At 45.2% G+C, this 23950-nt stretch overlaps 1 protein-coding gene across 1 annotated transcript in view; it reads right to left on the bottom strand.

Annotated features, from left to right (window-relative positions):
* Window positions 1-23950, bottom strand: part of mrps6 (mitochondrial ribosomal protein S6) — a 93139-nt gene that overhangs the window by 29374 nt on the left and 39815 nt on the right. The window contains exon 2 of the mRNA XM_078232787.1: window positions 360-499. Within this exon, the coding sequence (XP_078088913.1) occupies window positions 360-499 (140 nt within the window). The remainder of the gene's footprint in view (window positions 1-359; window positions 500-23950) is intronic.

Raw genomic sequence — 23950 nt, 5'->3', positions numbered from 1 at the left:
TCCCTCGCGCTGAGAGGCAGCAGAGCTAACCACTGTGCTGCCCAATGTTAATGGCTCAACAATAAACAAATTTGCTATCTGGTTTAGACTAATAAAGTGCAGAGCAATCCATGTTCTGAAGCTAGAGGTAGAGTACAGGATATCCCAGTAAACAGCAGTACAGCGACAAGGGATACTTCACTTGACTTTTGGGTTTCAGTATATTTACATAGCCGCTCAACAGATAGAGATTCACTGTGGGCCATGAGGCTATGACTTACATATGCTTACTGCTGGAGTCACCAGTGGCAAAGAGATTATCTAGGGTACAGCCTCCCAAAATGTAGCAGCATTTATAACAATCTCTACGTCAGACATACCCGCCGCTGGCGTGCCGCAGATTGTGTTTGGACATTTTGTATGGCAGGGTTTGCTCTCCCAGGTTATCCAGGTTCCTCACCACTGCTCCATTCTTCAGTAATGCCTCCACCGTGCGACGTAGGGCTGCAGCTGTCTCTGTCTATTAACGGAAGAATGGGAGTTGGGAGGAAAAGGCAAAGAGAAAGAGGACAGAAAAAGAGATCAAACTTTAGAGTCCAATGATTACGTCTACAAAAACACCATTTAGCATTTCATAAGCCCAGTCATTTCTCACTTGGAGGAAATAAGCTGTTTCCCACCTCCCTGCGCACCTCCCCCCCCCCCCTCCACCCCCACTACCCCCACTCCTCAACCCTCTATTCTATCCCCGTAACCCAATTCATTCACTATAGCTAATCTTTGAACCTACACATCTTTGGACACCAAGGGGCAATTTAGCATGGCCAATGCACCTAACCTGCACATCTTTGGGGTGTGGGAGGAAACCGGAGCGCCCGGAGGAAACCCGCGCAGACATAGGAGAACATGCAGACGCAACACAGTCGCCCAAGGCCGGAATTGAACCCGCGTCCCTCACGCTGTGAGGCAGCAGAGCCAACCCTTGTGCCGCCCAATGGTAATGGCTCAATAATAAACAAGTTTGCTTTTTGGTTTAGACTAACAATAGCCATCCATGTTCCTGTGCAGACACGGGGAGAAGGTGCAAACTCCACACAGGCAAACACCCAAGGCCGGAATCGTATCCCAAGTCCCTGGCGCCGCGAGGCAGCAGTGCTAACCACTGTGTCACCGTGTTCCTATGTTAGCATCACACAAGGGTGAGTTCAGAAAGTGCTCTCACAGCAAATCAAGCCCAACAAAACAAAGTGCTTCTTGCTCCTTTTTACTGCAACCAATATAAGAAGAGTAGAATGTCAATAATGCCGTAACGATGGATACTTTCAAACAACACATTATTAACTGAAGCATGGCAACAAAAAACAGAATTTGCTGCCAAATTATCTGTTGACACAGTCAATTACAGACCTCATTAGATGGAATTTACATCCAGACCTGGTTTCCATACCTACAGAATCACTATCAAACCACAGAATTACCTAGAATCTATGACGATGTGTGACCCACACTACATTAAATCAGGGAACTACCTGAAAATCCACTGCAATTACATTCAGGAAAGCCATATACGATTTCAAAAGGGTAAATGTTCAGTAGATTGAGGGATAAGCTAAAATAAAATACATGCAGTACATTGGTCAGACAGACCCCATTGAGGGGTCTCATCTGCTCCACCAGGGTAAGTCACCCTTTCAGCTCTCAACATGGCTTCATGGATAACAGCAACTCTCTTCAGGGATCTCATACATCCATTAGCGGGCACACATATCACCACCCATTCTCTCACGCAGACTTTCATATCACCACAATCCCATCTATCATGTTGCTCACACTCCACCCTCTGGCTCTGCTGGGGAGGGCTCACCACACATAGAGTACATGCATCTTACCCACCTTCTGCTCCATCCTTTCTCATCACATGCCATTCTTTAGTCTTCACACAGGCCAAGCTGGCACGCCACAGAAGGAAAAGAGGGCAGACTGGGGAAGGGACGGCCAACATCATTGCCCTCACTGAGTTTGAGTAGGCTGCCACCAAACTGGCCGGGAGGAGATGGATCACTCCTGTAGGGGCGGCATGGTGGCACAGTGGTTAGCACTGCTGCCTCACAGCGCCAGGGACCTGGGTTCAATTCCCGGCTTGGGTCACTATCTGTGCCGAGTCTGCACTTTCTCCCTATGTCTGTGTGGGTTTCCTCCGGGTGCTCCGGTTTCCTCCCACAGTCCAAAGATGTGCAGATTAGGTGCATTGGCCAGGCGAAATTCTCCCTCAGTGTACCCGAACAGGTGCCAGAGTGTGGCGACTAGGGGGTTTTCACAGTAACTTCATTGCAGTGGAAATGTAAGCCTACTTGTGACTAATAAATAAACTTTAACTTTAGGGAAGGAGAGATCAAGATGTCCCATCAACCTTGTACAGATCACAGCTCCATCACTTCATCAAATCCTGATGATCACAGTGAGTCACACGCAGCATTACATTGCTCAAATTCATCAGCTGAAACTGTATTCTCTGTTTTAAATGTGGAGGCAATGGCCTAGTGGATTTTCACCAGACTATTAATCCAGATACTCAACCAAGGTTCGAATCCCACCACGGCAGATGGTGGAATTTGAATTCAGTGAAAAATATCTGGAATTAAGAATCTACTGATGACCATGAAACTATTGTCGGAAAAACCCATTTGGTTCACTAGTGTCCCTTTAGGGAAGGAAATCTGCCGTCCTTACCTGATCTGGCCGACATGTGACTCCAGAGCCACAGCAATGTGGTTGACTCTCAACTGCCCTCAGGCAACTAGGGATGGGCAATAAATGCTGGCCAGTCAGCAACGTCCACGTCCCATAAATGAATTTAAAAAAACATTTCTAGGCAGTAGCAGATTGAGCCCCACAAGGCAGCCCAGTATGAGTCCGAGTTCCTAGACCAGGCTCAGGTCCAAAGAGGAAGCGCTGGAGAAATGTCGCTGTGCTGACCCGCACTCTCCACCAGCACAGAGACACACACCGCAGTGGGGCACAGCTCTGGATTAGACTCAGGTCACTTTCTGGACAAGGCCTCACTGGCATGTCCCCACAGCAGTTGGTGGCAGGGACTGCCCAGGTCTCCAGCAGTTGGAAGGCTGCTGGAAAACAGCCACCTGCTCAGTCTGAGTCAGATGAGGAAACTGTGCGAGCAGCCACTCAATGCAGAAGATGCATCAGGCCAGAGTTTTGACAGTCACTCAGCAGACCAGAGCGAACAATGTAGGAGTCCATCCATGTTCTGTCTGATGCCATGACTCCGACATAGGAGCGCCTCAAGTCCATCACAGGATGGTTGGCAACCACCATAAAGATCTTAGTCCAGCAGGTCTTGCTGGATATGCACTCAGCCCTGCAATCCATGGCCGCACACCCCAATAGCACCATCAAGAAGTAGGCGACACGGAAATGCAGCACCTTGACTTCCCTCCAGGTGCACCATCTCCTCGAGGAGTCACGGGGGCCCTCAGAAACCCAGAGGGAGGATGAGCATCAGCCAGACATCCCGGGGCCTCTACTCAGGACACTCCAAGAGTGTGTGGTCACCCCTGTCTATGACCCAATCCACTCTAGCTGCTCAGACCCCTGACTGAGCATCTGCCCCTGAGCAGGAGACCCTCATCAGGCCAAGGCCCTCCAGACCTCAGACCACCAGAAGACATCTGCCAAGATCATCACAGACATCAAGGCACAGCAATGAAAGACTGTCTCCGCCTCTGCTGTGGATGTCAGAGCTACAGTGAGACATAGCGGTATGGCTAGAAAGTTAAGAAAGTTTGATGTCAAAATTTGGGTCATCACTGTAAAGAAACTTCAGTTTTGATGTTTATGTGAATATTTTGGTCAGCTGAGGGCGTGGTGATTTTGTACATTGGAATCCTCTTATGTCAAGGTTTCGCCATCGTCTCACTCAGTGATAATGTCCCAATGTGAGATTAACATTCATCATAGAATTCTATCCTATGATTCATTTGAACTGGTCTCTACACCCTTGTGTGATATCAGGAAGATGTGTTCAAAGTAAGTGGTTTAAGCTTTTCTAACCCTTCTTCCACAAGGAATGTCATTGAGTGAGAGCTGCCCATCAGCATTGCTATTCTAAAGGAATCAGTGTCAGTCAGTGGTAGTGGCAGAACACAAGACATGCCTGGGAGAAGGAGATCACTAGCCATGACCTCATCTCAGTCACAGCAGTGTTTGAGAAGTTGGGAGGAAGCTCGCATTGGAGCCATTTCAGGAGGTGAGATTTTTCCCCCTCAGGAACAGGAAGGCCAATCAGTGGCTGGCAGCACTAACGGGGATTGATTATGAAGAGACCCCAGGCCTACCACCAGGCTGGGTGCTTGACATGGGCCTCATCTCGCCGCTGATCAAATCCTAGTCATCATAGAATCATAGAATCCCTACAGTGCAGAAGGAGGCCATTCGGCCCATCGAGTCTGCACCGACCACAATCCCACCCAGGCCCTATCCCCGCTTAGTTACTCTGCTAATCCCTCTAACCTATCACATCCCAGGACACTAAGGGTTAATTTAACATGTCCAATCAACCTAACCCACACATCTTTGGACTGTGGGAGGAAACCGGAGCACCCGGAGGAAACCCACGCAAACACGGGGAGAACGTGCAAACTCCACACAGACAGTGACCCAAGCCGGGAATCGAACCCAGGTCCCTGGAGCTGTGAGGCAACAGTGCTAACCACTGTGCCACCGTGCCGCTTAAGTGGCGGGGTGAGGCCCCTTGAAACCCCAAGCCTTCAAACCTATCATCAGGGGAGCAGAAATTCTAACCTATGTCTCTGTCAACGCAACCACATTATAATCCCATGTAGCAATTTAAATACATAAGAAATAGAAGTCAGTCATTTGGGCCTTCAAGTCCACCTCGCTCTTCAGAAGGTTCAGAGTTGATCTACTCAGCTCCACCTTCCTGCATTAAACGTGTATCTCTTGATTTCCTTAGTACCGAAAAGTCTACTGATCTCTGGCTAAAATATACTCAGGAACTGAGCATCTGCATCACTGTGAGGTCGAGAATTCCAGAGGTTCACAGCTCTGTGCGAAGAAATCTTTCCTCATCTCTGTCTTAAATGGCTAAGCCCTTATTCTGAGACTATGACACCTGGTTCTAGACTTCCCAGCTAGGAGAAATGCACTCCCATCAATTACCCTGTCAAACTCATTACTTATGTTTTAATGAGATCAGTTCACTTCTAAACTCGAGAGAATGAAGGCCTAATCTACTCAATTTCTCTTCATGTCCTTCCTTGGGTAAGAAAACTAAAATTGTGCTCAATAATCCAGGTGTGACCTTACCAAGGTCCTATATCATTGCAGTAAGCTTTCTTTCATCTTAAATTCAACTCCTTCGGAAAAAAGGCTAACACTCCATTTGCTTTCCTAATTGCTCGCTACACCATGTTAACCTTCCGTGATTCACGAATAGTACAAGGACACCCAGATTGGAGGTTTTTTAACCCTTCTTCCAAAAGGAATATCATTGAGTGAGGTCAGCTCATCAGCATTGATATTCTAAAGGCCGAACGGAGGTTGAGGGCAACTTGATAGAGGTTTACAAGATTATGAGTGGCATGGACAGGGTGGATAATCAGATCTTTCCTAGGGTAGAAAAGTCAAGTACTAGGTTTAAGGTGCGTGAGGAAAAGTTTAGAGGAGATGTGTGAGGCAAGTTTTCTAAACAGAGGGTGGTGAATGTCTGGAACATTCACCACCCAGGTAGTGCTTGGAGCAGGTACGATAGTGGCATTTAAGGGGCAACTGGATGAATACACGAATAGGATGGGAATGGATGGGAATGGAAGGATATGGACTCCATAAGTGCGGAGTTTGCATGTTCTCCCGTGTCCGTGCGGGTTTCCTCCGGGTGCTCCGGTTTCCTCCCACATTCTGAAAGATGTGCTGGTTAGGTGCATTAACCCAAACAGGCACCGGACTGTGACGACAAGGGGAATTTCACACATTGCAATGTTAATGGAAGCCTTACTTGTGACTGATAAATAAACTTTACTTTTACTTTAGAACATGCAACCCTTCATAGATTTTCAAAGTGGCTAAGCGGTAAAGAAATAAAACGGTGAACAAAGGCAGGCAAATCAGATCAAGTAAATAGCTTTTCCAGAGAACTAACTTAGATGTGATGGGTCGAATGGCCTCACTGCGTAAAATTCTGTGAAATGCAATTCTAAAATGTTGCTGTAGATGCTTTATTTCCAAAGGCCAGTGAACAGATAGATTGGAGTGTAGAAAATACCTAGCAGTCTGTGTTGCCGAGCATGATTATACTCCGTATTTCCTTTAGTTCAGGCAATTTCTGATGCTTAAAATTGCACAATTTATAATAATCACCTAAGGAGCAGTAAAGTCATTCCCAAATAGTTATTAATCCTGACAACAACTGCATACATTGCACCTTTAATGAGGTAGAACTTCCCAGAAGCATTACTAAATGGGATATAACACAGAGTCACATCTTAGGGAGTCACGGCAGGTGACTGAAAGCTGGATTTTAAGGGGGAGTCTTAAAGATGGAAAGCAACGTAGAAAGGTGGTGGGGTTTTAGGAGGGAACTCCAGACTTTTAGATAACGATAGAGTGCTTGAAGTTGCTAAAGAGGCTAGAATCGCAGGGGTGCAATTGTGGAGCTGGCAAAGTTTAAGACTATGAGAAATTTAAAATCAAGGCATTATAATGGGGAGCCAGGACAGAGCACAAGAGTGAGAGGGAAACGAGGTTGCACAAGCAGTGTTTTGGATGGCCTGAAATTTATAAACGGTCGAAGATGGAAGGCCAGCCTGGAGTGCACTGGGATAGTCAAGTCTAGAGGCAACAAAAGGGATGGATGAGGGTTCCAGCAGATGAGCTGCCGTGGGGCGGAGCTGGGACTTGGGAATAGTCAGTCTTAGCGAGAATGTCATCTTGGGGTCAAATCTGACGTTGAGGTTGTGAACAGTCTGATTCAGGCTTGGGCCGCTGGCAAAACAAACTGGGGTTTGCATTTAATTTTAGCCTTAAAACTGAGATGGTGGTTCTGTCCATTCACAGAGAACAGATGGAATATATATTCAATGCAGATGCTCTGGTTGTATAATTCCTGTCGCGGAATTAACAGAAATCTGTCTGAGCAGCACACTTGAATCTGAGGCCCATCAGCAAGTCACAAAGTCGTGGTTAATCTCAGAATTGGGCTAGAGGGGACGTTGGCGCTTTGTTTGTCAGCTGTGATTGGCTAGGTAACTGTTTCTCCAGCAGTCTCAGGTGTGGATGGGAGGAAGAAGGGCTGAAGGTTGAGCCTCGTATTTTTACTGCTGAGAGTAAGGCAAATATCTTCAACAGTCAAACATTAAGAACTTAACCTCGAAAGGAACGCGTGATAACCTGGGCGCCACACCCTGGGCACCCCCCCCCCCTCACCACCTGTGCCACCTGCGACAGAGACCTGTAGGTCATACATTGAACTCCTCCGTCACTTGAGAACTCATTTTTAATGTGGAAGCAAGTGATCCTCGACTCAGAAGGTCTGCCCGAGAAGAAGAACTGACAGCACAATATGAAGCACTACAATATAAAGCACAGTCACTCCTCCTGCCTGTTCTAAATATGGTCCCTCAAGTGAAGGCACCACGCTTACTGGCTAGGTGGTTGGAAACACCTGGATGATGGGTGTGGGGTGGCAGGGGGGTTGGGAGGTAGCGTTGGAATGAGAGAAATCATCTCCGTCAGCTCCTTCACTGCCGCTGATGATGAGGTATTTGTGTGGGAGCAGATGTTTGAGAAGAAATGCGCTCTGGCTGTCTCAATCTGATCAATGGGGAATCCAGAGGAAGCAGGCTTCTGTAGATCGCAGCTCCAAGGTGCCATCGCACCAGTCAAAGCCGTTGAGAAGTTGCGACTGAGCTTAGAATGTTGGCCAATTGTCAGTGTTATGTGTCATTAACCATTCAATTGCCCACTTGCATAACTCATCGAAATTCTTCCATAGCTGGCTAATTGTCGACTTGTTACGTGGGCGGCACGGTGGCACAGTGGGTTAGCACTGCAGTGCCAGGTACCCGGTTTCAAATCCCGGCTTGGGTCACTGTCTGTGTGGAGTTTGCACTCTCCCCATGTCTGTGTGGGGTTTCACCCGGGTGCTCCGGTTTCTTCCCACGGTCCAAAGATGTGCAGGTTAGGTGGATTGGCCATGCTAAGTTGCCCCTTAGTGTCAGGGGGATTAGCTAGGGAAATGCATGGGGTTATGGTGATAGGGCCTGGGCAGGATTGTAGTCAGTGCAGACTTGATGGGCCGAATGGCCTCAAAGAACAAAGAACAATACAGCACAGGAACAGGCCCTTCGGCCCTCCAAGCCCACGCCGCTCCCTGGTCCAAACTAGACCATTCTTTTGTATCCCTCCATTCCCACTCCGTTCATATAGCTGTCTAGATAAGTCTTAAACGTTCCCAGTGTGTCCGCCTCCACCACCTTGCCCGGCAGCGCATTCCAGGCCCCCACCACCCTCTGTGTAAAATACGTCCTTCTGATATCCGTGTTAAACCTCCCCCCCCCTTCACCTTGAACCTATGACCCCTCGTGAACGTCACCACCGACCTGGGAAAAAGCTTCCCACCGTTCACCCTATCTATGCCTTTCATAATTTTATACACCTCTATTAGGTCACCCCTCATCCTCCGTCTTTCCAGTGAGAACAACCCCAGTTTACCCAATCTCTCCTTATAACTAAGCCCTTCCATACCAGGCAACACCCTGGTAAACCTCCTCTGCACTCTCTCTAAAGCCTCCACGTCCTTCCGGTAGTGTGGCGACCAGAACTGGGCGCAGTATTCCAAATGCGGCCGAACCAACGTTCTATACAACTGCAACAGCAGACCCCAACTTTTATACTCTATGCCCCGTCCTATAAAGGCAAGCATGCCATATGCCTTCTTCACTACCTTCTCCACCTGTGATGTCACCTTCAAGGATCTGTGGACTTGCACACCCAGGTCCCTCTGCCTCCTTCTGCACTGTAGGATTCTAGGATTCTATGATTGTCTCAGAGCTAGTTGGTTTGTGCATCTACACTATTCATGTGAAAGGACAAAGATTTGACACAGTAACCCAGTGCAGTACTCCAGTCAATATACCTCTGTCCTCAGTCTTAAGCTGCACCTTTTATGATTGTTCTTTGTTTCTTTGGGCAGAATCCTGCCTGCCCCGGATATCCTGGTTATCAAGTACTCGGGGGCAATGGAAAAGGAAAAATGCCATATGGCAGCAAAGATTAAGACACTTGTAATAATTATAAATAGAAAGGATATAATGGATGGTACAGGAGCTGAACCTGTTTGGCTTGATTTGAGGGACAAAGGGGGAGTTTTTACAACATTATTCTCTAACCACCAAGGGCAACTAGGGATGGGCAATAAATGCTTGCCCAACCAGCACTGCGCACATCCCATAAATTATTATTTTGTTAACTCTCCCTTGGAATGAGTGACTTGCTAGGTTATTTCAGAGGGCAGTTAAGAGTCAACCACATTGCTGTGGGTCTGGAGTCACGCGTAGGCCAGACCAGGTAAGGATGGCAGATTTCCTTCCCCAGCAGACATTACTGATGGGTTTTTCTGACAATCGATGATGCTTCCATGGTCACCATTACTGAGATTAGCTTTCAATTCCAGATTTATTAACTGATTTAAATTTCTACCTTGGTGGGATTTGAACCCATGTTACCGGAACATTAGCCTGGTCCCCTGGATTGCTCCAGTAAATCCAGTAAGGAGTCTCACAACACCAGGTTAAAGTTCAACAGGTTTATTTGGTAGCAAAAGCCACTAGCTTTCACAGCTAGTCCAGTGACATTACCAGTACACCACCATCTCCCCAATCCTGTCCGCAATCAACTACACAGGCTTTATTTAAATAGCCTTTCTGCATTATTTTTTTCCAAAACTAAACAAGCAATATTTTGTTGTATATATTTTACCTCTGCTACATGTGGATTTCAATACCTGCAGATAATACAAATCTTGGAAGTTTTGTGAACTGTAAGGTGAATAGTGATAGTAATAGACTTTAAGAGGATATATGGAAGATAAATTTTAATTTAAAGTGGTGGGAAGTGATTCATTTAGCCATAAGTATCAGGAGAGGCAATATAACATAGACAATGCAATTCTAAAGGAGATACAACTCTGAAGATGGCACAGCAGATTGAGAAAGTGGTTTAAAAGGTATACAGGATCTTGTGCTTTATAAAATGCAAAAGCAAGGAAATATGGTGGGAGGGTGGTGGAGGCCTTGTATCCTTTAAAAATTCCCTGGATGAGTACTTGGCATACCGTAACATTCAAGGCTCTGGGCCAAGTGCTGGCAAGTGGGATTAAGTGGGCAAGTCAGGACCTTTCATGTGTCGGTGCAGTCTCGATGGGCCGAAGGACCTCTTCTGCACTGCAGTATTCTGTGATAATTGAGTCATTATATTCTCAAGTGGGTTATGGTGTTCAATTCTGGGCACCACACTTCAGGAAGGATGTGAAGGCTTTAGATGTGGTGCAGAAAAGATTTACTAGATGAGGGACTTCAGTTTTGTGGAAAGTTTGGAGAAGCTGGATTGTCCTCCTTGATGCTGAGAAGGTCGAGAGGAGATTTGATCTAGGTGTTCAAAATCGTGTGGGCTCTCGACAGTAGACAGAGAGAAGCTGTTCCCCTTGCCAGAAAGGGTGAGAAGCAGGGGATACTGATTTAATGCAATTAGCAAAAGAAACAATGAAGGCAGGAAGGAAAACCTTTTTATTAAATGCAGCGAGTGGTTAGAATCTAGAAAGACCTGCCAGAGAGTATGGTGGAGGCAGATTCAATGACGGCTTTCAAAGGGAAATTGAATAAACACCTGAAGAGGAAAGCTTTGCACGGCTGCGAGGAAAGGTTAGGGAGTGCGACTAGCAAAGTTGTTCACAGAGAAACAGCCAGTGCAGACACAATAGGACAAATGTCATCCATCAATGCTGTAACCACCTGATCCTGCTCAGAGTTCTGTTGAAGTGTATTAACAGCTTCTATAGTGTCAAATAATTGAAGGTCATTGATAGGCATTTCATGTTATTTTTAAATTTTAATATACTATTAATTTTAATATACGTGCTGGGCAGCACGCTGGCACAGTGGTTAGCACTGCTGCTTCGATTCCCGGCTTGGGTCACTGTCTGTCTGGAGCTTGCACGTTTGCCCCGCGTCTGCGTGGATTTCCTCCGGGGGCTCCGATTTCCTCCCACAGTCCAAAGATGTGCGGGTTAGATGGATTGGCTATGCTAAATTGCCCCTTGGTGTCAGGAGGTTTGGCTAGGGCAAATACATAGGGTTATGGGGATAGGTCTTGGGTGGGATTGTGGTCGGTGCAGACTCAATGGGCTGAATGGCCTGTAGGATTCTATGATTCTTAATTTCACACTGAAGTGAACTGAAGTGAAGCTACAGGACAAGCAAGTGCCTGTAAAAAAGGATAGGAAGGGTAGGATTAGAGAACCGTGGATAACCAGGGAAATTGAGGGACTGGTCAAAAAGAAAAGAGAGGCGTATGTTAGGTCCAAGCAGCTAAAAACGGAGGGAGCTCTGGAGGAGTACAAAGAAAGTAGGAAAGTACTCAAACGGGGAATTAGAAGAGCAAAAAGGGGTCACGAAATGTTCTTGGCAGACAGGATTAAGGAGAATCCCAAGGCATTTTATTCATACGTTAGGAACAAAAGGGTTGTTAGGGAAAAAATCGGACCTCTCAGGGACAAAAGTGGGGACTTATGCTTGGAGCCCAAAGAAGTAGGGGAGATCCTAAATGAATACTTTGCGTCGGTATTCACAAAGGAGAGGGATGTGTTGACTGGGAGTGTCTCTGAGGGGAGTGTTGAACCGTTGGAGAAAATCTCCATTACAAAGGAGGAAGTGTTAGGTTTGTTAGAGAATATAAAGACTGACAAATCCCCAGGGCCTGATGGAATCTATCCAAGGCTGCTCAGGGAGACGAGAGGTGAAATCGTTGGGCCTCTGACGCAAATCTTTGTCTCGTCACTGGACGCAGGTGAGGTCCCAGAGGATTGGAGGATAGCCAATGTGGTCCCGTTATTTAAGAAGGGTAGGAAGGATAACCCGGGTAATTATAGGCCGGTGAGCTTGACGTCCGTGGTGGGGAAGTTGTTGGAGAAGATTCTTAGAGATAGGATGTATGCGCATTTAGAAAGGAATAAACTCATTAACGATAGTCAGCATGGTTTTGTGAGAGGGAGGTCATGCCTCACTAACCTGGTGGTGTTTTTTGAAGAAGTGACCAAAATGGTTGACGAAGGAAGGGCCGTGGATGTTGTCTATATGGACTTTAGTAAAGCGTTTGACAAAGTCCCTCATGGTAGGCTAGTGAAAAAGGTTGGATCTCATGGGATAAAGGGGGAGGTGGCTAGATGGGTGGAGAACTGGCTTGGTCATAGAAGACAGAGGGTGGTAGTGGAAGGGTCTTTTTCCGGCTGGAGGCCTGTGACTAGTGGTGTTCCGCAGGGCTCTGTATTGGGACCTCTGCTGTTTGTGATTTATATAAATGATCTGGAAGAAGGAGTAACTGGGGTGATCAGTAAGTTTGCGGACGACACAAAACTGGCAGGACTTGCGGATAGTGAGGAACATTGTCAGAGGCTACAGAAGGATATAGATAGGCTGGAAATTTGGGCAAGGAAATGGCAGATGGAGTTCAATCCTGATAAATGCGAAGTGATGCATTTTGGTGGGAATAATGTAGGGAGGAGCTACACGATAAATGAAAGAACCATAAAGGGTGTAGAGACGCAGAGGGACCTGGGTGTGCAAGTCCACAGATCTTTGAAGGTGACGTCACAGGTGGAGAAGGTGGTGAAGAAGGCATATGGCATGCTTGCCTTTATAGGACGGGGCATAGAGTATAAAAGTTGGGGTCTGATGTTGCAGATGTATAGAACGTTGGTTCGGCCGCATTTGGAATACTGCGTCCAGTTCTGGTCGCCACACTACCAGAAGGACGTGGAGGCTTTGGAGAGAGTACAGAGGAGGTTTACCAGGATGTTGCCTGGTATGGAGGGGCTTGGTTATGAGGAGAGATTGGGGAAACTGGGGTTGTTCTCCTTGGAAAGACGGAGGATGAGGGGAGACTTAATAGAGGTGTATAAAATTATGAAAGGCATAGATAGGGTGAACGGTGGGAAGCTTTTCCCCGGGTCGGTGGTGACGTTCACGAGGGGTCATAGGTTCAAGGTGAAGGGGGGGAGGTTTAACACAGATATCAGAAGGACATATTTTACACAGAGGGTCGTGGGGGCCTGGAATGTGTTGCCGGGCAAGGTGGTGGAGGCGGACACACTGGGAACGTTTAAGACTTATCTAGACAGCTATATGAACGGAGTGGGAATGGAGGGATACAAAAGAGTGGTCTAGTTTGGACCAGGGAGCGGCGCGGGCTAATTGTTCTTTGTTTCTCGTTTCAAGGCTTCATTCTATGATCATCTTGCTGGTGCCAGTACAGAGCGAGACTGCGGATAGTTGGGAACCTGTCTCGGGGGCAGGGAATTCAGATGGTGTTCGTAAAGCAGAAGTGGAAATGAATAGGGTTGGGAAGCATTTTCCGATCGGGGCCATTGTGATCTCCTGGACTCGTTTCGATCGCCTCAGGGGGTCGGAGAGGAATTTCCCAGATTTTTTTTTCCCCATATTGGCCCTGGGGTTTTTCACTCTGGGTTTTCGCCTCTCCCTGGAGATCACATGGTCTGGAATGGGGGGGTGGGGGTGAGTTAATAGGTTGTGATGAACAAAGCATCGTAGCTGTGAGGGACAGCTCGGTGGATAGGATATTAGGATGTAGATAGGCTGGAAAATTGGGCGGGGATCCTGAATTCAGGATTCAATCCTGGACCGGGGAGCGGCGCGGGCTTGGAGGGCCGAAGGGCCTGTTCCTGTGCTGTATTGTTCTTTGTTGTTCTTTGAAGTATTTTATTTAGAGTGCTTGATTTTTAATTACAACGCATCAGAATCTCCAGCAGATTGATCTACTTTCCATTCTGAATTTGTATTTCAAGCTTATCCCCCGATCTGCATGGCACAATATTAAACGTGGAATTTGCTTTGTTAGGTAGCTCAGTATTTCTCAAATGGGAGTACAGCAAAAAAAATAATACTCAAAACCCCCACAGTAACTTCAGTTAAAAATAAACTAATGAATCATGAGTGTTGTATGATTAAGCTCCTTACACTAAATGAAAAGATTATGAAGGTCATGAAACATGTCCTCCTACAGTGTAGGACAGAACATTTTTGAAATTCTGTAAGCAGCATGCACAGAAGATCCTTTCATTGCTAACCCTGCATCTAGAGGTTTGGTGAGCCAGTCTCTCAAGAGGCCGATAAGAAGTTTAAAATTACAAGACTTAATAACATCAGATATCAGTTCTTTGGAAACATGTTCTGATTTTTTTGAAATTGTTTACAGTAGGATTGTTTATGGTGGATGTACGCAGAGACCAATGCTGGTATTTTGTGTACAGTACATTAACTGCACTATTGGCAAACAATTCTTGACTTGGCAAATGAAACCACATTAACTATGTTATTGTTGACTCCACAATTTCTTTAAATGCTCTGGCTCAGCTTCAAGTGTCTGTTCTGCTTCAGAATAGAATGTCTTTTTGTTTTTTTTCTCCTCATGTCCACATCTGCATATCAGGCCATCATTGTCACATATCATAAAAACTGGAATGCCAGTTACATATGAGCAACCATCAGTTATCCCCTGAGGCTATCTCTCTCTCAAACCACTCTTGCATTTTGGATACTGGTGAGCAAGATGGTTCCTCAGAGGACTGTAGCAAAAGCCAAGTTTGTGGCACCGGGGCAGGCTCAGCTGCACAGGATGGGAGGAGGAAGAATGCAAGTGCCATAATGGTAGAGCATTCCATTGTTAAGGAGGCAGGCAGGTTTCGGCAGCTGTAGCTGCGACTCAGAATGGCATGTTGCCCCTCTGGTGTTGGGGTCAAGTGTGTCACAGAGCGGCTGCAGGGCATTTTTATGGGGGGAAGTGAACAGCCAGAGGTCATGGTTTATATTGGGACCAAGGATATAGTCTTCAAGTTTAAAATGTATTTATTAGTGTCACAAGTAGGCTGACATAAACACCGCAATGAAGTTACTGTGAAAATCCCCTAGTCGGCACACTCCAGCAGCTATTCGGGTACACTGAGGGAGAATTTAGCACGGCCAATGCACCCAACCAGCACATCTTTTGGACTGTGGGAGGAAACCAGAGCACCCGGAGGAAACCCACGCAGACACAGGGAAAACGTGCAAACTCCATACAGACAGTGACCCAAGCCAGGAATCGAACCTGGGTTCCCTTCTCACTGTGAGGCAGCAGTGCTAACCACTGTGTCACCGTGCTGCCCCAGGAAGGGAAAAAGGATGAGGTCCTGAAAGCAGAGTTAGAATGGGAATTAAAAAGCAGGACCTCAAGGGCAACAATCTCAGAAATTACTCCCAGTGCTATGTGCTAGTGAGCATAAGAATAGGAAGACTGGGGTCAGTTCAACATGTGTCTAGAGAAATGGAGTAGGAGAGAGGGTTTTAGATTTCTGAGGCATTGGGAATGGTTCTGGGACAGGTACGATCTGTACAAGAAGGACGGGTTACACTTTAACAGGACTGGGACTAATGTCCTCATGGGGAGGTTTTAAACCAGAGTGGCAGGGAGATGGAACCTGAGGGGAAATTCAGAGTGGAGAGGGAAACAACTAGCAGTGGGAAGTAGAGAAATATTAACTGATAAGGAGGATATATCAGAGAGTAGCACTAAGATAAACAGAATACTTGAAGAGTTTGATAGAATTAGAATAGGCAAAAGTAAGTCATTAGATGAGATCAGAGTAAGGGGGATAGTAAAATAACCTAAATCACGGTTAATGTATGCATCAGCGTTGACTGAATTAGAATCAAATGTTGGTAGAAAAGACAGTGACTGAACAAGGGGCAATCTTGAAAGAGATAGTACTGCAGGCAACGTCAAGGTATATTCCCTTAAAGGGGAAAGGTAGGACAAATAAAGCCAGAGCACCATGGATGATGAGGGAGTAAAGGTGAAGATGAAAAGGAAGAAGTACGAGAGATGTGGGGTAGAAAATACAATAGAGAATCAGGCTGAATATAGAAGGAGCAGACAGTGAAAAAACTAATAAGAAACAGAAGGAGAGAGCATGAAAAGAGACTGGCAGCTAACATAAAAGAGAATCCCAAGGTTTTCTATAAAGTGTGTAAATGATAAAAGCGTGGTAAAAGAAAGTGAGGCCAGTTAGGAATAAAAAAGGGGGCTCGCAATGGAGTCCAGAAAAGTAGTGGAGGTATCAAACAAGTACTTTGCATCTGTCTTCATAAAGGAAGAAGATGCTACCCATGCCGAGGTGAGAGAGGAGGTATCTGGTACACGCAAAGAATTTACAATTGAGAAAGAGGCAGTATTAGAAAGGTTATCTTGGGTTAAAACTGATATGGTATGAGGATTGGATGTGATGCATCTAAGGATCCTGAGGGAAGTGAGAGTGGAAATTGCAGAAGCACTATTGATAATCTTCCAGTCTTCCTTAGACACAGGGGTAGTGCCAAAGGACTGGTGAATTAAGAATGTTACACGCTTGTTCAAAAAGGGGTACAAAGATTGGCGTATGAGGAAAGATTAAACAGTTTGGGCTTATACTCACTGGAGTTTAGGGGAGCAGATCGAGGTATATAAAATTTTAAAAAGGATTGATGAAGTAAATGTAGACCAAATGTTTCCTCTTACGGGACAATCTCGAGCGAGAGGTCACAGGTATAGGTTGAGAGGCGGTAGATTTAAAACCGAGATGAGGAGGAACTACTTCTCGTAGAGGGTGGTGAATCTGAGGGCAGACGGTGGCACACTGGTTAGCATTGCTGCCTCACAGCACCAGTGAACCGGATTCGATTCCCGACTTGGATCACTGTCTGTGCGGAGTTTGCACATTCTCCCCATGTCTGCATGGGTTTCCTCCAGGTGCTCCGGTTTCCTCCCACAACCTGAAAGACGTGCTGGTTAGGTGCATTGACCCAAACAGGCACCGAAGTGTGGCGACTAGTGGAATTTCACAGTAACTTCAGTGCAGTGTTAATGTAAGCCTTACTTGTGACTAATAAATAAACTTTTATAAGCTTTGTGGAACTCGCTGCCCCATAGCGCGGTGGAGTCTGAATCGTTGAATGGTTTCAAGAAGGAGATTGATATATTTCTAATAAAAAACAGGGATAAAGAGATATGTGGAACAAGTAGGGAGATGGATTTGAGACTATGGAGGGATCAGCCGTGATCTGATTGAATGGCGGAGCAGGCTCAAAGGGTTGAATTTGCCTTCTTCTGCTCCTAATTCCTATGTTCCTATAAACCTGGCAACTACAGACCAGTCAGTTTGACTTCAGTGTTCAGAAAACTTCTACAAGCTATGGTTCTGGAAAAAAATCAATAATCACTTAGACAACTGCAGGATAATTAAGAAATACTTGTGTGGATTTGTTAAGGGAAATCATGTTTAACTAACTTGCTGGAGTTTCTGGAAGAGTACCAGAGAAGTTTGAAAAGAGAAATGCTGTTGGTGTGCATATGGATTTTCAAAAGGCATTTGATACGATGCCACCTAACACACCTGTGAATAAAATTCTAGTTATAGAATCATAGAATCATAGAAACCCTACAGTGCAGAAGGAGGCCATTCGGCCCATCGAGTCTGCACCGACCACAATCCCACCCAGGCCCCACCCCCACATATTTTACCCGCTAATCCCTCTAACCTACGCATCCCAGGACTCTAAGGGGCAATTTTTTTTTTTTTAACCTGGCCAATCAACCTAACCCGCACATCTTTGGACTGTGGGAGGAAACCAGGGCACCCAGAGGAAACCCACGCAGACACGAGGAGAATGTGCAAACTCCACACAGACAGTGACCCGAGCCGGGAATCGAACCCGGGACCTGGAGCTGTGAAGCAGCAGTGCTAACCACTGTGCTAGTTCTTGGAATAAAAGGGGAAGTCAGCACTTGGATAAGAAATTGGCTGAGTGACAGGAAACAGAGGTGATAGATGGGTTGTTTTTCACATTGAAGGGAGGTTTGTAGTGGAGTTCCCCAGGGGACAGTGTTGGTACCTTTGCTCTTCCTGGCATTTATATTAATGAACTAGAATGTGGTGCCCATGGCATGATTACAAATTTGCAAATGATATGAAAATTGCAAATATCAACTGTGATGAGGAAGGTCTTCAACTTCAAAAGGAAAGGATTGGATAGAAAGGTGGCAAATGAAGTTCAATGCAAAAAAGTGCAAGATAATACAATTTGGCAGGAAGAATATAGAGAGATGGTATAAAATAAAGGGAGAAACTCTAAAGGTGCAGGTCTAATGGAGGTGCAGGAACAGAGGGACCTCGATGTACATCTACAAGTCATTGAAGATGGCAGGCTATACTAAGAGAGCAGTTAATAACGCTATAGTATCTTAGGCTTTATTAATAGGGGCACTAAGAATAAGAGTAAAGAGGTCGTAATGAACTTAAGACACTAGTTGGGCCTCATAAGGAAAAGTAAAAAGTTTATTTATGAGTCACAAGTAAGGCTTACATTAACACTGCAATGAAGTTACCTTGAAATTCCCCTAGTCGTCACAGTCCGGCATCTGTTTGGGTCAGTGCACCTAGCCAGCACATCTTTCAGACTGTGGGAGGAAACCAGAGCACCCGGAGGAAACCCACGCAGACACGGGGAGAATGTGCAAACTCCACACAGACAGTGACCCAAGCCGGGAATTGAACCCAGGTCTGGAGTACTGCATCCAGTTCTGGGCACTGTGAGGAAGGATGTGGAGGCACTGGGGAGAGCAGAGGAGATTGACAAGAATGATTCCACGGATAAAGGACTGTACCTATGAGGATTGATTGGAGAGGTTGGGATTGTTTTCATTGGAGAAAAGAAGATTAAACAGAGACTTACAAAGATATTCAAGATCCCGATGGGTATGGACAAGGTAAATAGTGAGAAACTGTTCCCACACCAAGACAGAATCAAGAACTAAAGGGCACAGATTCAAAATAATTGGCAAAAAGAGTAAAAGTGATGTGAGGAAAGTTTTTTCATCCAGGGGGCATTTGGAATCTGGAACAAACTTCCTGAGAGGATGGTGGAGGCAGGTTTGGTCAAGGGAATTGGATTGCTATCTGAAAACAAAATGGCTGGAATTTTACCGTTTTGCAGAACGGAATTTTTGTTTGGCCTTGGGTGGGATTTTACGAGCCTCGCCTGAACGAGGTTGTAAAATCCCGGCCAATGTGTACGGTTACGGGGATAAGGCAGGGGAGAGGGACTGGGTGGAATGCTGTTTATGAGAGTCACTGTAGACCCGATGGGCCGAATAACCTCCCACTGCACTGTGAAGATTGTAAGAAGTTTAATTACAAGTTAACTTTAAACTTCACAAAATATCAGGTTTTAATTCGTATGATCAAAGTCGACGGACTAGCATCAAGCAACAGAAATCCAAATCTTTTATTCGTCAATTTTTAATTAAATTTGAATTAATAATGAAATCATAATTATTAATGCCCATTTGATAATATTACATAAAGTACACTTTAAGATACAGAAAACACAAAAACTGGATGGATCCACCGTAAAACTATAAACCATCATATACACAGGGGTGTAAAATCAGATGGCTTGTGGAGTTTAGGACATACAGTTTATGACATCTGAACACCTTCATGAGCTGGGTCTTCTGATCATTGTGAGCTAAAGTTTGGTTTCTGTAGAAGTTTTTAGTAAGAGTGAAGTAGATGTGCTAGTTTCACCAGGTATTGCACACAGCATCACACCACTTGCTGTATACTGCACCACCAGTGGCTTACTCTAAAATCAAAATGAAGTGCGTGAATATTAAGTACAAGTGGGGTAACTATTTGACAGGAAAGGTCAGTAGGTTAGAACTATGACCAAATGTAATGTAGTGCAATATCTGCAATCAGCTTTACTTATCATTCTTGGTTTGGATGATTTCACAAAATGTAGATTTCTCAATCTTTATTGGTAGGAAACCAACCAGTAAAACTACTTCAGAGAATCTCTACAGTGCAGAAGAAGGCCATTCGGCCCATTGAGTCTGCACCGGGTATCTTATCCAGGCCCTCTCCCCCACCCTATCCCCATAACCCCACACATTTACCTTTGCTAATCCACCTAACCTACACATCTTTGGACTGTGGGAGGAAACCGGAGCACCCGGAGAAAACCCCTGCAGAGCCGAAGAGAATATCTGTGTGGAATTTGCACAGTCACCCAAAGACGGGATTGAACCTGGGTCCCTGGTGCTGTGAGGCAGCAGTGTTACCCACTGTGCCACCCTCACTTACAACAAGGTGTTCCATGTTTAGGAAGCTCAAGGTTCGAGGAGGTTAAGCATTCTGTGAAAAAGTATACCATTTGAAAAAAGATAATTGACAAAGTATGTGCATGGCTGTCAAGTTTAAAAATCAAGGATAGTTAGCAAAATTCAAATGAAACGAAGAGGCAAATTTTACCATCCCGCCCGCAACGGGAAAGGGAGCGGGCAAGGGGCGGATCATGGAAAGGACCATTGACCTCGGGCAGAATTTTCCAGGGCGAGCAAGGCCGGAAAATCCCGTCTGATCTCGCCACAGATGCTGCCTGACTCGAGTTTTTCCAGCACTTTCTATTTTTGTTGCAGATTTCCAGCAACTGCAGTAAGTTGTTCTTATAATCAGAAAAGGCTTGTTTATTGCTGTGATTACAAGGCTATTGTCTTTGGTTCAATCACACATTTATCTTTTTTTGATTGTCATGGTTTATGTTGGATAAGCATTTTTTCTTACTCCAAAGCGAGGTTTGTGGTTAATCTTTGGCAGTACTTTCTTCAAGCTAATAATGAAAGATAATAAATTATGATTTCTCTTAGTAAACATTAACATGTGCTTTTATTTGGCTAGAAAGAAGCATAATACTGCAAACAATTTTTAAATATTGTTTGCAGTCAGTGTCAGAATTAGATTTAACACAGACTACAAGTTCCAATTACAAGTTCCACTCTGAAAACAGCTTCACAGGTGGCAACCTGGTGAAGGAAGACTGAGGCCAAGTACTTTACTATCTAAAGGTACCCTGCTCTTAACACAAATATTTTAAACTTCATGTTTGTCCAGCAATGTCTATTGCTAAGCTGAATAACAGCAATGTATTATAACCCTCAAGTTCCTGAGTTCCATACAACATTCCCACCTATCATTCAAAGTGTCCATTTCAAATGTTCACATTGAGAACACCCTCCAACGTATTGTGTGGCACTGCCACCATGCTAAATAGAATAGATTTCAAACAGATCTAGCAACTCAAGACTGGGCAACCATGAGGCATTGTGTGCCATCAGATGCAGCAGAATTGTACTCAACCACAATCTGTAGTCTCATGGCCCGGCATATCCCCCACTCTGCATTACCACCAAGGATCAACCCTGGTTCAATGAAGAGTGCAGGAGGACATGACAGGAGCAGCACCAGGCATATCTAAAAATGAGGTGTCACCTTGGTAAGCTGCAACACAGGACTACTTGTATGCCAAACAGCATAAGCAACAAGCGATAGACAGAATTAAGTAATTCCACAACTAAAGGATCAAATCTAAGCTCTGTCGTCCTGCCACATCCAGCCGTGAATGGTAGTGAACGCTTAAACTCACTGAAGGAGGCGCCTCCACAAATATCCCCATCCTCAATGATGGGGTCTCACGGCACATCAGTGCAAAAGACAAGGCTGAAGCATTTGCAACAATCTTCAGCCAAAAAAGTGCCAAGTGAAGATCCATCTTGGCCTCCTTCCACTTTGAAATACCCCGTTTAAGCCTCTCTGACATTCCAACCCCTCTCCTTCGAGTCTCCTCATGGATTACCTCTTCTTTTATCTTGTCATACATTATTCCTTGGAAAATATCTGTGAACTACCTTGGAAAGTTTTCCTATAATAAATACACCATACAAGGGTACAGACAGCCTCAGTGTAACAGGTTACCTGAAAGATGGCATCTCCAACAGTGGAGCACTCCGGTAGCACTACACAAGAGGGTCAGCTTTGATTTTTATGTGCACATCCTGGAGTAGGATTTGAGCTCACAACCATCTGACTCTGAGACAGGAGCACCCCCAGCTGAGCCACGGCCAACCCCCATGACTAGATACTTGACCAAAGTGAATCCAACAGTATACATGTGAAGGGCAGGAAATACAAAGTTCAGGACCTATATGCCTTTCCCAAAAGAAACTAAGACAACAAAAATGTCCCAAACCTAGAAGATACAAAATGATCCCGCAGCATACAAACAGATAAACTAGTCGCTTCTTCATCTCATGATGCACCCATTCTAGCGTCACTGCCAGTTCAGAACTAAAACCAAGGTCCATGTTCTCATGGGTGAGTAGTCCTTATTCAAGGTGGAGAACAATTTGAGCAGTCAAAAACATTGACAGTTTCATATCGGAATATAGTCGGTAACAGACATGGTTGATTCTTTAGCTGTCATTGATATACTAGGAATGGAACATCCTGCCTTACTCAATTATAACAATGGGAAAACATTGATAATGCTGACAACTCATTATCAAACCTCCCTCAAGACTGACTCTGCCATTCGAGATGAAGATACACATAGGTTAAAAGTGTCTACATTTACTAGAATATCTCCAAATTCCCTAAAAAGACTGTACCAATAAATGCAATAAGCAGCATAGTCAGGCTCTCCTGTGAACAGAGTTTCAAACCTATTTCAATCAAAGGTTGCTCTTCAAATATTGCCCGAGTCTGAAGATTAGACACAACGTTTTCTTATTAAAGAGGCAGCAAGGTAGCACAGTGGTTGAGGTGTTACGGTGGTTAGCACTGCTGCCCCCCCCCCCCCCCCGAGTGCTCTGATTTTCTCCCTCAGTCCAAAGATGTACTGGTTAGGTTGATTGGCCATGCTAAATTGCTACTTAGTGTCAAGGGGACTAGCAAAGTAAACATGTGGGGTTTTGGGGATAGGAGCTGGGTGGGACTGTTGTCAGTGCAGGCTCAATGGGCCGAATGGTCTCTGCACTGTAGGGATTCTATGATTCTAACTTCTCAATGTAGCCGATTTTCTACAGCTATGAGCAATTTAGGATCATATTCTTCTCTTATATCTCACACCAATGAGTATTTGTAATTGAGGAGAGAAAAGCATAGGCTGAAAACTTATCAAAAGTTTTCAGCAAAAATTATCAATGCCCACGGCATCGGATTGAGCAGGACCCTGGTCACAACATAAAAAAAACCATCTACCAATTTAACATCAAATCACAAAACACAAGTACCAGCTTACACCAACATTTACAGTCACAGCGGGGCTGGAGTGTCTCACAGGGAGCCCTAGTACGGTGGCTGTGGGAGGCCGATCCTCTTAGTTCCTGAACAACACTGCATCAGTTCTTCAGGGCAGTGCCTTGGGACAATAATTCTCAGTTGCTTCATCCCGACATGACAATGTCAGGTGGGGCTATTTACCGGGTATTGCATAATGTTCTGCTCCCATTTGCAATTGCTCAGATGATGAAAGGATACATCCCACATGCAGTAAGGCCTGGACAACATCCAGGTCTGGGCAGGTATGCGGGGCAGTCATATTTGGGCCGCACATTGACCATCTTTAACAAGAAACTTGTTCCATAGATATTAATTTGCTTTTTTATAAGATAGGTGAGAATTTAGGGCCAACTGGTTTTGATAGCATAAGCAAAGTTTCTTATATACTCTGGATTTATTTGATACCTGCAGATTTTGTACTCCTGTTCTGTGGATCTGCAATTATCAGTAAACTAA

The sequence above is a fragment of the Mustelus asterias genome, chromosome 17 (genome assembly GCF_964213995.1).
Source record: "Mustelus asterias chromosome 17, sMusAst1.hap1.1, whole genome shotgun sequence".
NCBI classification, from domain to species: Eukaryota; Metazoa; Chordata; class Chondrichthyes; order Carcharhiniformes; family Triakidae; genus Mustelus; species Mustelus asterias.
The sequence above is the reverse complement of the archived record's forward strand: the minus strand, read 5'-3'. Positions and strand labels throughout refer to the sequence as shown.